General features: G+C 53.0%; 6 protein-coding genes across 6 annotated transcripts; 1 reads left to right on the plus strand and 5 right to left on the minus strand.

The window, feature by feature from the left end:
* Positions 1-126: 126 nt before the first annotated feature.
* On the minus strand, positions 127-769 carry VE01_03824 (uncharacterized protein; the record flags this gene model as incomplete). Its single annotated transcript, XM_018273306.1, has 2 exons — positions 127-485; positions 610-769. 2 exons carry the CDS (start codon positions 767-769, stop codon positions 127-129), a joined length of 519 nt encoding a protein of 172 aa, XP_018131858.1.
* A 201-nt stretch (positions 770-970) lies between these two features.
* VE01_03825 (uncharacterized protein) lies at positions 971-1,558 on the minus strand (the record flags this gene model as incomplete). The annotated part of the gene is made up of 1 exon (XM_018273307.1): positions 971-1,558. One exon carries the CDS (start codon positions 1,556-1,558, stop codon positions 971-973), a length of 588 nt encoding a protein of 195 aa, XP_018131938.1.
* Positions 1,559-2,168: 610 nt separating this feature from the next.
* NNT1 (nicotinamide n-methyltransferase) lies at positions 2,169-3,631 on the minus strand (the record flags this gene model as incomplete). Its single annotated transcript, XM_018273308.2, has 2 exons — positions 3,139-3,631; positions 2,169-2,951 (listed from the first exon to the last, which is right to left on the minus strand). Exon 2 carries the CDS (start codon positions 2,928-2,930, stop codon positions 2,169-2,171), a length of 762 nt encoding a protein of 253 aa, XP_018131857.1. The 5' UTR covers positions 2,931-2,951; positions 3,139-3,631.
* Positions 3,549-6,699, plus strand: VE01_03827 (uncharacterized protein). The gene is made up of 3 exons (XM_018273309.2): positions 3,549-4,483; positions 4,556-4,949; positions 5,003-6,699. The coding sequence occupies exons 2-3, from the start codon at positions 4,918-4,920 to the stop codon at positions 6,510-6,512; spliced, it is 1,542 nt and encodes a 513-aa protein (XP_018131937.1). The 5' UTR covers positions 3,549-4,483; positions 4,556-4,917; the 3' UTR covers positions 6,513-6,699.
* A 267-nt stretch (positions 6,700-6,966) lies between these two features.
* VE01_03828 (uncharacterized protein) lies at positions 6,967-9,679 on the minus strand. The gene is made up of 4 exons (XM_018273310.2): positions 9,542-9,679; positions 8,868-9,185; positions 8,607-8,816; positions 6,967-8,410 (listed from the first exon to the last, which is right to left on the minus strand). Exons 1-4 carry the CDS (start codon positions 9,573-9,575, stop codon positions 7,704-7,706), a joined length of 1,269 nt encoding a protein of 422 aa, XP_018131861.1. The 5' UTR covers positions 9,576-9,679; the 3' UTR covers positions 6,967-7,703.
* A 313-nt stretch (positions 9,680-9,992) lies between these two features.
* Positions 9,993-13,380, minus strand: VE01_03829 (uncharacterized protein). Its single transcript, XM_018273311.2, has 7 exons — positions 12,734-13,380; positions 12,425-12,670; positions 12,186-12,273; positions 11,190-12,110; positions 11,103-11,136; positions 10,881-11,049; positions 9,993-10,821 (listed from the first exon to the last, which is right to left on the minus strand). The coding sequence occupies exons 1-7, from the start codon at positions 12,851-12,853 to the stop codon at positions 10,324-10,326; spliced, it is 2,076 nt and encodes a 691-aa protein (XP_018131862.1). The 5' UTR covers positions 12,854-13,380; the 3' UTR covers positions 9,993-10,323.
* Positions 13,381-13,888: the final 508 nt, after the last annotated feature.

Consider the following 13,888-nt stretch of genomic DNA (forward strand, 5'->3'; position numbering starts at 1 on the left):
GCCATCCCTAGCCAAGAACTCTGCGTTTCGGGTAAGAGGAAAATGTACTATACTTCTTTCAGACTAGTTTATTATCTACTAGCCTGTTGTTAATTGTGTATTAGTTACCTACCTAGGTAGGTCTCATCATATAAAAAAGGCTTCCATATCTCGCTCCCTCTCCCCCATAAACTCAAACGCTTTCCACTCCATATTCTCCCCGTCCCCGCCCACAAGATCCTCAAACGCCCTAATGATTTCATCTTCCGGCCTCCAGTCCTCACCAACTTGCCATGTGACTTTCCCTTTCCCATCTCCTTTAGGCGCATCGTATCTCACCCCCCATCGGAACAAAATGGTCTCCTTATCATCAATCGAAGGAGGCGCGTCATCACTCCCTTCATACTCTTGAGCCCGCTCTTCAGAGGGTCGCCAGGTAAGCCACGTGAACAGCTCAGCGTCTTGAAGGGAGGGCATCTTTTGTTGTTGGAGAGACGAGGCAAACGCTAAGAGCAAAGTGTTAATGCGCTCTGCAATAGGGAGCGTACGGAACATGTCAGGTTGGCGGTGGTCGTATATGTCCTCATCGCCCCTCTACCTTAAGGTGCTGCATTTGTGGCCATGATAAACCGTCACCACTAGAAGGGAAAAGATCTGGGGTGATGAGCGCGCAGATGTCTAGCTCCTCTAGGCGACTCCCTAGGTCCCGCAGCCCAAGAGACACAGGGTCTATGCCATCAAACTCGTTAGTCGATAACGGCGACGACAACGCTCTAACAAGGTCAGGCATCTGCGCCGCTTAGTCCGCCTCGTCCCCGCGGGGGTTAGGTGTCCAGAACCAGAGACGGACTTTAGTGAGGGAGGGTGGCAACAAGGGCATGACATGGCACACACCCCGCCCGAACTCAGCGCGTTCATCGCGCCAAGGCCCTTCCTAAACGCGGGCAAATCTGCGTAGCGCCTGGGATGTGAAGGTAATGGGAAGGCGCTCCTATAGACAGGGGCAGTTCAGCTCGCGAAGGTGAGGGAGGCGGGTGGCGAGTTCGAGGAGCGTTCTCAAGGAGACAGGCCGCATGTTGGCCATATCCGAGGAGTAAGCTTGGTAGGGGACAACGCGTAGTTGGGTGCCGCGGTTTAATAGAGGTAGGCTATCCGGATTCTTAACGGTGAGGCGGCGGGTGTGGAAGGTACGGTGCCAGCAGTCTAGGTAGATGTCGAAAGACTGATCGACGATGCGGATGACGACAGGCTGAAGGTTTTCGTCTCGGCGAATAAGGTCCAGCTCGTCAGAGGACTGTTTGTCTGCCATGTCCTCGAGGATGTGCACTGCATTGAAAAAGGCATGCACTTGGGCTGAAAAGTGGGCGTTGACGGCCTTGAACTCGGCGACCGGCTCCCTGCACGCGAGGGGCGCGCTAGGTAGGTTGAGAAGCAGGGGCATTTCAGCGTCGAGATCGAACGAGTCCGTGCCGACGTAGAGGCGTGGTATGCGCGCGTTATAGGCGCGGATGCCTTCGAGGAGGGAGTTGAGGATGGCGTCTTGGGAGGGCGGCGTGGCTAGGATGTGTTGGGACGCCATCGTGATTATCTCGGTACTCCGTACCGTCACGATGACTGACAGGTGTTATGTGATAGTATCTATTAGAGAGAAATTAGGTTGTGATTAAGTATGCAAAGGGAAGAAAGAGTCCCGGCTAAGATCAAGTTTACGCCAGCTGTAACTTATCTAATGGGACCCATTCTTAGAGTCCTAGCTAATATTAACACCACGTCTTTTGTCCCTCTGTGACACTATGTTCCCATAGCAACGGAAACGTTGTCAGGCCGTGGACTCGCTGTGGACCGGCAGATCATGTTAACGGTGAGAGCTGTGAGTGATGACAGTTTTGATCGGTGACAGTTGACTGGTGACAGCATTTGACCGGTGACAGCTTTTACCCAAACAAGATGACTTATGGACTGCACAATTAGTCCCACGAGCTCACGTTCCGCCTCCTCCTCCTGACGCACCTGCTCGCAGAAAGCGTAGGCCTGATCGTACAAATCCTCAGGAATGCCGAACGCACAAAGGATCCAAACCAACACCAGACATGTTATATATAGACCAGCACAGTTCCAACGATTCTATTCTCCAGTAAACCAGAATTATCTAGATTCACTCTCCCCTAACTAACCCCCCTCCACCCCACTCACTCCGCCTTCCCCCCCTCCGGCCACGTCAACACATACCCAAAAACCGTCTTCCTAACCTCCTCATCCCCCCTATCCTCCTCAAACATCACCCTCTCCATCTTCTCCTCCGACACCTTCTCCACCACCAACCCCGCCCCCCTCGCCCCCTCAAAAAACGCCATATCCGCCTCAAACAACCACGGTCTATACGGCGTGAAAAACACCAGCGCCTTCCCATCCCTCTTCAACATTTCCACAACACTCGCTATCAACTTCGCATGCTCGCTGTGGTTGAACAGTAAATCCGCCAAGATCAAGATATCGAACTTCCCCCCTTCTTCCGCTGGCAGATGCGCGACCAACGGGCTCGAATCAGCACCCCAAAGGTACCCCTCTGCCACGACCTCCCCAGCACCCTCGCAATGCTCGATATTCCAGCGTAAATTCTCAATAAGGCTATTATCCGGATAATCCGTCACCACCACCCTTTTCGCGCCCAGCCTCCCAGCAACAAGACTAGGCAGCCCCGCCCCAGCACCGAGCTCGAGAACAGTCTTCCCTGCGACGAGAGAGGGCGTGGTCTCGAGGTAGGTGGAAACGACGCGCGCGCCGTTCCAGAGGTGGTGGCCCCAGAGCGGGTTGTGCCCGACGAGGCGGAGGGTGAGGTCGCCGGCGGGGGTGGGGTAGGAGAGTGTGGTGGGTGGGGGGGAGGGGGGGTAGAAGTCGGGGGGGTCGGCGAAGAGGTCGTGGGTGTCGTCGCCTGAGTCGGAGGAGGGCATGGTGGTGGTTTGGTGGGGGGTCTGGGAGGCGTTAGTTTGTGTTTCAGGGAGGATGAAAGGCTTGGGAGCTGCGCTGGGAGAGGGGATATGGCTTGGAATGTCTAGATAGGTCTGTGATATGCCTCTGATCTCTCATGGCGGGGTATGCCCCTGGGGGACGAGGGGAAAACACGTGACTTTGGAGGGGTAGAAGAAATTTTGCACCTACGTTGTCGGGACCGGTTTGCGGTATACTCGTGTCAGATCTGGGGAGTATATGAGCCCTGATTCTCGAATTCGATATTTGCCTGTATATACACCGTATCTGCGTATATATGGCAGCCCTCTTTCCGATTCTGGTACTGTTTTCTGCAAGAGGTAAGAATCTGTCGATATAATGTCACGTGCAGCCTTCGGTAATTGACAAGGCTGAAGATTGTTTGTTTGTTAGAAGGAGGGGTCGTTGGTCGTCGGTTTGTATGGGTTCCTTGTACCTGTACATATATAACTGTACGTATGGGTACTTACAACCACCACCAACAGCATCATTCGACTTTCTGCCCTGCACCTCAGGCACTGTGCGATCCTTCCTCAATCTCAGCTTTCTTCTCTCTCTCCCTCTATCTAATGCATACATGGGCATTTTATCCATATTAAGAGGCTCCTCCTCCTATAGTATCCAGCTTTCGTTGGTAAATATTGATAGTATTGATATTGATAGTACTACGATTTTATATCTTAACCCTTCATATTCCAATCAATGTACCACCAGCTCGGTTCTATACGTACGAGGTACTTCCAGTCTAATCCAGTCTCGCTCCTCCGTCCCTTCTTGCCACCACACACCACACTCCGGCCCTTGTTCCTTAACCTAAATTCCTCCAACCCACCAATCAAAAAAACCTGCTCAAAGTTTCAAAGCGGAAACGTCACGGCTGCGCTATCAAATGGAGCGACGACTAACTGAACGCCATGAGACCGGGAGAACAGAAGGAGGAAAAGCGAAGCCAGACAAGACAGGCCTGAAGACCTGAAGACCCTACGACCACAGGAGAGACAGACAAGAGGCGCTGACGACCGTCGATCATCCCACGTTGTTGATAGCCCGCAATTGGAAGACGACGAGAGAGGAATCCCGTACGCCGGCTAGGCGCATACATCCCTACGTTGGACGGGGAATACAAACAAGGGCTAGCCCACAGAGAGGCCTTCAAGGTTACATACCTGCATATCTTCGTACTCGGGGAAGAAGCTGCATTCGCCTGAAATCTTTGTTGGCGCAAAGCTCACCGCATGAAGCCGGGTGCCGCGAATCTGATATAGCTCCTCTGACTTTGAATATACGCCCTAGGCATCCCGCGGAGGGTCTACACGCTGCTCACCTTCCCCACCACCCCACTCACTAAGTATCACGACACCATCTCCAAATCTGGGTGCAAACGCCTCTTTGACCTCTTCGTTTCCTTTGCAACCTCGAAACCCCCGCCTACCCACGCCTCGGCCAGGATTCTCAACCCCCCACCTCCCTCCACCAACACAACAAGCCTTGGTGGCTGGAGCGTATGACAGTTCAGGTAAGTCAGCATTCTTCAGGCCGACCCTGCCGCTTACCCCATTCCTTCACTCATAACTAATTGGTGAAAAAGACATAATCCGCTCAATCCCCCGCACGCTCGTTACCCGACCCCCAACGATCGCGACTCCAGCAACGGACCTCCAATCGAGCCAAGCGCGAACAATAGGCCTCAATCCTCACCGATAGCTACTTCCGAAGAACGATCAGACTACTACATCCAAATCCCTGGCACTGGAAAGCCAAGCCCCGTCGCAATCAACCCTCGACGAAAGCCGGTGCGACTGCCGCATGCGCTTTTCCGCGCTGTTCCGCAACAGGCCTGGAGACGAGAGATAGACGCTGCTCTGGAAAGTGGTACCGCGCATACGACGCGGCAACACCTGACGGGTTTTCGCTGCCGCATAGGGCCATATTGCTCATAATACCCTCAAAATGCCGATCATAAACGGCATGAAGATGGCCTGGTATGATATATACCTTACCCCCGGCGCGCACGGAAGCTGACGTCCGTATTTAGTGAGCCATGCATTCGAGGCCATCGCTCTACGAAATGTACGCACGCGAGCGAACGCCTGATGGTGCCGGTCAAGAAGCCTGGCCGACCACTGACAGCATGTCCGCATTTACAGCCATCAAGCTGCGGATGCTCGAGCGTCACCGCCGCCATTCCTCGGAAATCGCAGTGTGGGTGTGGACCAGGGAGCAAGACGGCCAAGACAGCGGTCAAGACGGAACCGCAACCTGTCGATTCGCCGATAACTGAATCGCCATCACCGGTTGCGCGCGACTTCAAGATCAAGAAGACGACGTCGAAAACAAAGAGCCGGAAACAGTCCTATGACGCCTCCGTGCTCAACAGGGTAGACCCGAACAGTGTCAATGTCGTCCCGTTCACCCCGAGACCTCAACAACTTATCGCACCGGCACTTCCAAATGAAGCAAAATCTGCGGCACCACTCGCGCCCTACACGAACGGAAACCAAAACCATACATACCAACAGACACAACCTCCTCTACCTTACAACACCGACTCGCCATATGTACCAGTTAACGGGAACGGAGTCTATCCAGGTCTGAACGGCAACGGCGTGAACCACCCATTCATACCACTCGACCAACTGCCAGGCACCATGCTCAGCTCCCGTTCAAACTCAACCGGATCGTCCTACGGCACCCCAGCAAACGGCGTCAAACTCGAAAACGAAACGCACGAATCCGAAATACCCCAGAGCAGCTGCTGCTCGAAACCCGCCACCTCCGCCCCCCTCGACGGCATGATCTTCGCCAACGGCACCCCCCTCACCACAATGCCAAACTACACCTACGTCCCCACCTACCCCCTCCCCGCCCCTCTCTACCCCTACCCCCAACCAACCCTCTTCGCCTACCCCCCCTCCTACGGCTCCCACAACAACCCCCTCCAACCCGCCTCCTGGCGCCAAAACATTTACGCCGCCCCGCCCGACATCCCGTTATACCCCCTCCAACCCGACCTCAACATGGCCCTCCACAGCTGCGGCTGCGGCCCAACATGCCAATGCGTCGGATGCGCTGCTCACCCCTACAATGACGCGACGCAGGAGTACGTGCGCTCCGCGTACGCCGAGCCCGTCTCCCCGCCCGACGCATACGGTGTCGTCTACCCGCCCGTATTCCCCGGCGACGATAGCGCAACGGTGCTAGAGCACGGCGCGAGCGCGAAGGAGAGCCCGAGTGAGGGGGGGTCAATGGCAGAGGACCAGGCGCTGTCGCCGAGTGATTTCTTCTTTGTGAGTTATCCGCTTAGTGGGGAGGGGTGTGGGGGGGACACGACGAGTTGTCCGTGTGGCGATGGGTGTCAGTGTCTCGGTTGTACGATTCATGCGCTTGATGAGGTTGGGGAGGCGGTGGGGATGGCGCGGGGGGAGGGGGTAGTGGGACCGACTGTACCTGTACCTGCGCAGGTGGTGGAGAAGGAGACGGTGGAGGTGGAGGTGCCTCCTGTGGAGGGGGAGAAGGGGGAGAAGAAGAGTTGTTGTTGTGGATAGATTGGCCAAGGCGGGATATGATTATGGGAAAGAGAGGAGAAGGAAATATACCCTCTATGTGAGTTAAAATGGCGAATTTGCTATGGCACGCACGCGCAAGGAGTTGGGGAGCACATTGTACATAGACATACTATTTCTGGCACGGCTCAGTGTCTTGGCCCATCACGAGGCTTGTTTTTTTTTGGGGGGGGGGGAAGGGAGAGGGTGAAGCCTTGGTTGGGGGATACCAGGGGGAAATGAAAGAGAATTCTTCACTTCTGATTAGTACTCCCTACTGCTGATTTTCTTGAAACCGCGCGGATGGTGATAAAATGTGATATCGCGCCCCTAACGAACGCAAGCTACCCGCGGAGTATCTAGAAACGACTTTCATTAAGCAGGAGGTGTCCTTGGCCGTTGAAGTTGGTTTTCAAGGAAGCTGCATTATAGACCGGCCGGTGTAGAAATTTGGAACTGCGGAAGCCTGAAGGCGAGGTGTGCCGAATTGGTATTGAAATAGTAAGGAAGTAAGCAAATAACTAGAAGCTTAAAGAACACTACTACCCCCTGATACAGAAGAGACGTAACTAACGGACCTACAAAGATACGCTAGGTCTACCCATATGTGTCAGTCCCCCCATCATGACAATTACATGCAGGACCTCTGCAGCCGTCCTTGAAGAATAGTTGCCAATTACTACCCATAGGTGAATTGATACCGTCATCGAGGAACGCTAGATATTCTTCATGCTGTGCTGCCTTACGAGCCGATTTCTCCTGCTCTTCCTTTTCTTTCCACCACGCGTCGAGAGATGCTTCCATTTCCCGCCTTTCCTCCTCTTTCCTCGCGAGAGATGCTGCGGCTTCCTCCCGCCTCTCTCTTTCTCTCATCTCCTCAGCCCTTCTTTGTGCCGCTACGGCGTCGGATCGCCGGGAGGGTTCGGGTTGGTACACGCTGCGGTGAGGTGAGGGGTTATTAGGGCTGTTGATGTATGTGTGATAATTATTAACGATGTTGGCTGTGGTTTATCTCGTCAGCGGCGTGTGCGGTAACTGTTTGTCCGTAATATGGGGAAGCCGGCTGTGAGTAACTCATGCTCTCAACCATATCCCAAGCCGCACAGTTCCCAAAGTTCGACCTATCCCAGAAAATCACCCACAGCAGCTATCGAAAACCTCAGTCTCCACGACTGATGTCACTAGGCCCGGCGCTCAAGCCGATCCAAATCCATACTCCAAAATTTTCTCCCCTCTGCTAACCCACAGTCCCACTCCCTTATCCCTCTCCACAAACCTCACCTGCCTAACATAATCCCCCTCCGGCTGCCCACCAGCCACATATCCAATCTCAGCCCCACTCTGCACATCAAAGACCCTCACCCCTCCTCCCCCCTCCACCTGCGCCGCAGCAACAAGCCCAGTACCGCGATCAACGGCCAGATCAACATCATGCCTCGTCTCATTCCTATGTCCCCACATCCTCACCACCGGCCTCGTCGCCTCTTTCCTCCATTTCTCCTTCAAGAAACGGAGGTCATACACGCACATTTTATCCTGCAATCCCCCCACAACCACCGAATTCTCCCCCACCTGTGCCACCCTCGCAACGCTCGAAGCATGTCTGATACCACTCCTGCCACCGCCCTCCACACGAAGATCAACGAGAGGGACCTTCCCAGACCGCTTTCCAGTAAGGAGAACATGCGGCGATTCCGCGAGGAATGTGAGCGCGAGGATAGAGGATTCGCCGCTGCTGGGGGGTGAAGGCGCCTCGTTCATCGACGCGTCGAGTAGGAAGATGGGGCGGTCGTCACAGGCTACGGCAAACATGTATGGTGAGCCGAGAGGCGCGGCGCACGCGCAACGGACTGTTGTGTCTTCACCTGCTTTGCTGGATTTTAGGTGGTGGGCGCTGATGACTGAGAAGGCGTTAGCAGGGATTTTTACCATCAAGCAGCTACGGTCGAGGTTGGAGGAGGGTACTTCTGCGGCCCAAGAGTCCGGAGGAGGATTGAGCGCTTTTGCTTTTATCATATTTGCTGCAACACTAGCTGTGGTGCACAGTCCTCCTCCCGACTTTTAGGCCCCGCGAGCAGGGGAAGGGGTTATACGCACTGTCGAGGGTTGGGAGGACACGAGTCAGACACACATTATGCCTCTGCGGTGGATCAGCCCACGTTGTAAGGACAATCGTCTTACAAGCCGAGAAGGTGATTGAGTTGACGGCCGCATCGCTAGCTAACATCAGACCATTCCAGCTAAGAGGTGCATGTGCATGCTCTCCCAGCCTAAGCAAATAGTCAAACTCCACCGCATCATTTTGCGCTGCCTTGCAATCAGGGAAACCCTTCACAGAAAGTAGCAGGTGAAACTCACAGTAAACCAAATGTCCGGATCGTTCATTAAAGTCGAACACCCTCCATCTCGGCGTCCCACCCAGACTTCCAACGGGATTACTCTCCTCCCAGCTCCCCACAAACTCCTTCAGCGCGTCCAATCTCCCATTTCCCCTCCCAATCTCTCTGTCCAATTTTCCCACTGCCGCAGAACGCGTCACACGTTCTTTGTTAGCCTTCTCAACTCTCGCAGCTTCTGTGGCGACAACCTCATCGGCCTTGCGTTTCCGTACCGCGGTTTTGGAGTACAGTGCCGCGGGGTCGGCGACGATCTTGAAGTACTTGTTCTTCTCGGCATCTGGGTAGGTTAGCAGGAGTAGATTTGCGGTTTATAGAACTTGTACCGCCCAAAAGTCGGGACAGGGACTATCCACAGCAGCTGGTATATACAGAAGCTATGATTAAAATATCGACGCCCAATCACCCAAGTCCATAATCGACAAGCCAGATACTTGGACATGGAACAAAGGAAATAAATTCCAAGTAACTAACCTATTTACAATGGACATGAGTAACTGAGCGCCTGTGTTTCAATTATAGTTGCTATAAACACTGCTGTTATACATAGTCCCTCTTCACAACTTTGACGGGCAGAAGAACTCCCATTGACCGATCGCTGTCTTGCGCCTGTCAGGGCTTAAGATGCAGACTCACCAAAGTAATACCCAGGAATCTCCCTTCCCGCCATCTTCTTTACATAGTCGTTGTCACTCGAATCTCTGCGTGCAGTCCCTGTGCTGTCCTGGCGCGCGAATGATATATGGTAGTGGTATGGTGAGTGAAAGTGTGACGTTTGTACGTGGACCCTGTGCGCCAACTATTTTAAGCATATTTATTTGATCCTTATCGTTATCGGCCACCAAGGTGTCCAGACCCTCAAGCCATTTCCAAGTTAATCGACAGCAATCACTGATACTTTGACTGACGCTGGTATTCATGTAGAGAGGGGCCAGTGCATTAAGTTTTACTATTGCTAGATTCTATCATTCAGGATAGTGGCGTGATAATTTCCGGAACGTGTCAAACTACGGTGGTTATGGAAAATACAAGACTTCACGTGGTACAGATAAGTCTGGCACAAGTTTCTGAGAAATGATATTTATTACTACACTTCTGATTCCGAACGAATCTTCCCTTCTGAACTAGCCATCGAATCCCTGGCAGTTGGCTCGATGCCATTAAGCCTCTCACTGGCACTGTAGTTCGCTTCCATAGTATAAAAATCGACGCAAGGCCGAAGCGAAGCAAAGCAGAAACCGCTGTAAATAGTACATTAACGTGTGCGCAACTAAGCAGCACATCCGCAACCCCCCCCCAATAAACACGCCATAAAACGCCGAGCCGTGCAGTCAATATCCGAGCCATGTTCTCTCCGATGGTATACCCTGCGCCGTGCAAATGCCTATGATGAATATCCCGTCGACCTGACTAACCGCTCAACCTCTGCCTGGTGGCGGCGGCTGCTGTGGCTGGCTGCCCGGGAAGACGAATCCAGGAGGGAACATCGGAATCCCGTTGACCAGCTGCGGCATCCCCTGCGGCATCCCATACGGATAGCTTGGGATTCCCGACATGTTGGGGAGGTTGAACGGCGCTGATCCACCGTGGCCGCGATCCTTGCGATCGTCGTCACGACGGCGGTCACGGCGGTGCTCGTCCTCGTCGAAGTCGCGACCGGACTTGGGTCCCGATTGTCCGCCCTTGTCGGTCTGCATGCGGCGACTGATAGCCTTGGACGAGACGCCCTGGCCAATCTCGATATCGGGCTCCTCGACAACCATCCCGCTCTCGATGGGCTTCCCACCGCTGCCACCGTACTCGGCGCTGAGCATCCACTTCCTGTCCGCGTCGGTGAGCTTGCTGATCGGGATGATGCTGACGCCCGTCTGGTAATCGCTGCAGTCACGTGGTCCGAAGCCGACGCCCCATCTGGTCTTGGGAGGTGTTAGTAATGGTAAACTTGTGTCTGGGGATGTGAATTTACCGAACGTACCCTCAGGGATGAGTCGGGGTTCCTGCTGCCTTCCATGGCTTCCTTGGCGGTGATGGCGTCTTGCCGGCTGACCATCTTCACAAACGCGTGGCGCTTGTCTTTGTTGACGATACAGGTTTGCACGCGACCGAATTGGTCGAAAATGCGCCTCAGTTCCTGGTCAGAGCATCTGGGATGTGTTAGAGCCTTGCGGGATATAATTGGGACAATGGGAATCCTTACGTTACGCCACCAACAAATAGGGTGCGGCTGAGAACTGAAGACGGTTAGTTTGTGAACTCTCATGCATACACCAGAAAAAAAACATACCTTTGATGCTTCCTTTGGGAATTGAATGGTCAAACTCGACCCATTTGGTGCCGCCAGACCGGCCGTCATAGAAGCCTCGTGGTGGGGATGGGCTACGACCCCGCCGGGCTGGGCTGCGTTGCCGGTACTCGTTGTGCCGATCTCGGCCATACGCTGGGGAATTTCTACCATAATCACCAACGTTATCATCACGACGACGCGAGTTTGGAGAGTCACGAGGAGCATTCCATCCGCGCGCAGGAGACTGTGAACGAGAGCGTCTGCGGTAACGTCCTTGTGGAGATCTGACAGCCTCGTTGGGACCACCACGATCACGTGATTCAATGGGATTCCAGGTATTTGTAGGTGCTGCGCCATACGGTGCTGGAGGTGCACCACCAACATTTACGCCGCTTCCAACTGGGGCTGCAGCTTGAGTCTGAGTAAGAGCAGCAATTATTCCTCCCCATTGATCCTGCGGGACTCCCGCATCGGACAATGTCTTTATGAGCATAATCTGGCGCTGCAAGTCTGGGTTAAGAGCAGCCGCAGCTGCAGGTGCAGGGGCGCCCGCTCCAAGTGGCAAGTTTGGGTTACTTGGGTAGTTCGGGACTCCGTTGTTCTGCCCCTGGGGTAACGATCCATAACTAGCCGCTGCAGGTGCTGGCACATTTACAGATTGCGTACTAGGTGGAAACGGATACGTAGGATTCAGAGCTGCACCATTACTCTGTGCCTGTGGCATACTGTAGGCATTATCTTGAACGGGAGCAGGAGCTGGAATGGCCCGGGGTGCTGCAGCTGCAGTAGTATTCTGTCGGGCCATGTTGGCCAGGGCTTCCAAAATGGACGAGGTATTTGGCGCGTTTGTCGCTGGTGGCGGGGCTCCAGGAAAGGACCTCCCTACATCTGCTGGTGGTGATCCTTCGGGGGTTGTGGACTCTACAAGAATTCCAGGTGTGGTTAGAAATTGCAAAAGAAACGTGGAAGATATCATAAACCCATCGGCCAACTTACTGTTCAGTTTCTCCTTAAATGAGTTGAGCATGTCTGCGGGGAATGTCTCTCCCTTTACCCAGATTTCAACGAGCTTCTTGATCTTGTCCTACAATGAGAATGAAAAGGTAAGTGGGTGTACTCATAATATGTTTCAACAGTTTGCTCTTGTGCATCTTCAAATACGCCTCGTGTCTGGTCCCGAGATCCAAAGAACACGGCAATACAGTACAGTTCTGATATCAAGTTTATATGCGTACCTTTTGATCATCGGGTGCCGATGCAATTATGTCGTTCATCAATACTGGTAATAGTTCCGTTACTCTATGGACTCCTGCAGCATATGTGCCATCTTGGGCAGAAACAGTTATGGGTTGGCCGTTGGCTTTGGCCTGTTCAATCCATTTTCGAGTTACAGAATCTAGAACGTATAGAACGCCGAGCTTGTGGGTTGAAGGGGCTTTCCTCATGTGAGTGTACAGTTTCTGGACGAGGACAGACTCTGACTGTGAGAAGGGGTTAGCATCCACTGCAAATGAGGGTTGAGAGTTGTGGCGGTGATGTCGTACCTGGACATTTGCCAAACAGAGGGCTGTGAGGGTGGCTATGCGCGATCCAGATACTCCAGGAGGTTTCAAAGACAACATAGCCTGCAGAGCAGCTTCAAGTTCTGCTACTGCTGATGACATGGCGGATAAAGTGTTGATGGGTGTGATGAGAGAAAGAGTATAGAGTGTTTTTAAGCCCTGAAAAGGGTGTTGTGACAAAAGACCAAGATGGTTCTTCGCAGGACTACGATCTATGTCGATCTATGTCGTGTATTCACTTTGTGTTTTTGTTTTTATCCCGATCAGATGTTACGGTGAATTTGAGAGCAGAGTACTATGGCGACTACAGCCTCCGGCCGATGATGAAAGAAGGTGGCTGGAGGTGAATCACTCAGTATCCTCCAACTGCCTGGATCTCCCCTGATAGACTGCAATGTACGAAAAGAGCTGGTTAGTTTGCGAATACACCTATCGCGATGGCGGCGACAATAATTTGATTGATTTTTATCGACGAAGGGGAAGTTGTCGATGGAGATTTGTTGGGGGGAGAAAGTGAAGAGATGGAGTTTAGTGAGGTTGAATGAGGAGAAAGAAGAAGATCGACGTTTGCCGCCCGAAACTGCGGCTATGCCCAAAGCGGATGGATTACGCTCGCTTACGCCGATAAGCTCAGCCGTAGCTGATAAGCCCCTAATTGAGTATCACGTGAAACATTCGTCATGGATGGGGAAAAGAGATTTTGTTGTTTTTGTTGTTGGGCGCCACAGGGTGGATTCGGGAATTTATGGAATGGGCGGCACGGGTGGTTCGGGGACTTATGGAATTTATGGAATTTATTTATGGAATTTCAGGAGAAGTCTACCCACGGATTAAGGGAGCACGAGCAAAATTAGGGAGAGACCAAAGGTTGCTGTGGAGCACGAATAGATTAGATGTATGGTGAGTGGTGAGGTCTTTTGATTTTTCCGAGATACAGCGCAGTGTGCCGTCTATCCCTCGGTGGTTTTTGGAGTAATCTGTGAACGTGAGAATGGAGTAATTGGAGTAAATTTGGAGTATTTTGGAGTTTATCCATACAAAAATCATAAATGCACCAACCGAGCTCCACGGCATAACGAATACCGGAAATGGGAAATGGGAAATGCCTTGGTACTTCCTATCTTCATACATGTGCAC

The sequence above is a fragment of the Pseudogymnoascus verrucosus genome, assembly GCF_001662655.1.
Source record: "Pseudogymnoascus verrucosus strain UAMH 10579 unplaced genomic scaffold scaffold_13, whole genome shotgun sequence".
Taxonomy (NCBI): Eukaryota; Fungi; Ascomycota; class Leotiomycetes; order Thelebolales; family Thelebolaceae; genus Pseudogymnoascus; species Pseudogymnoascus verrucosus.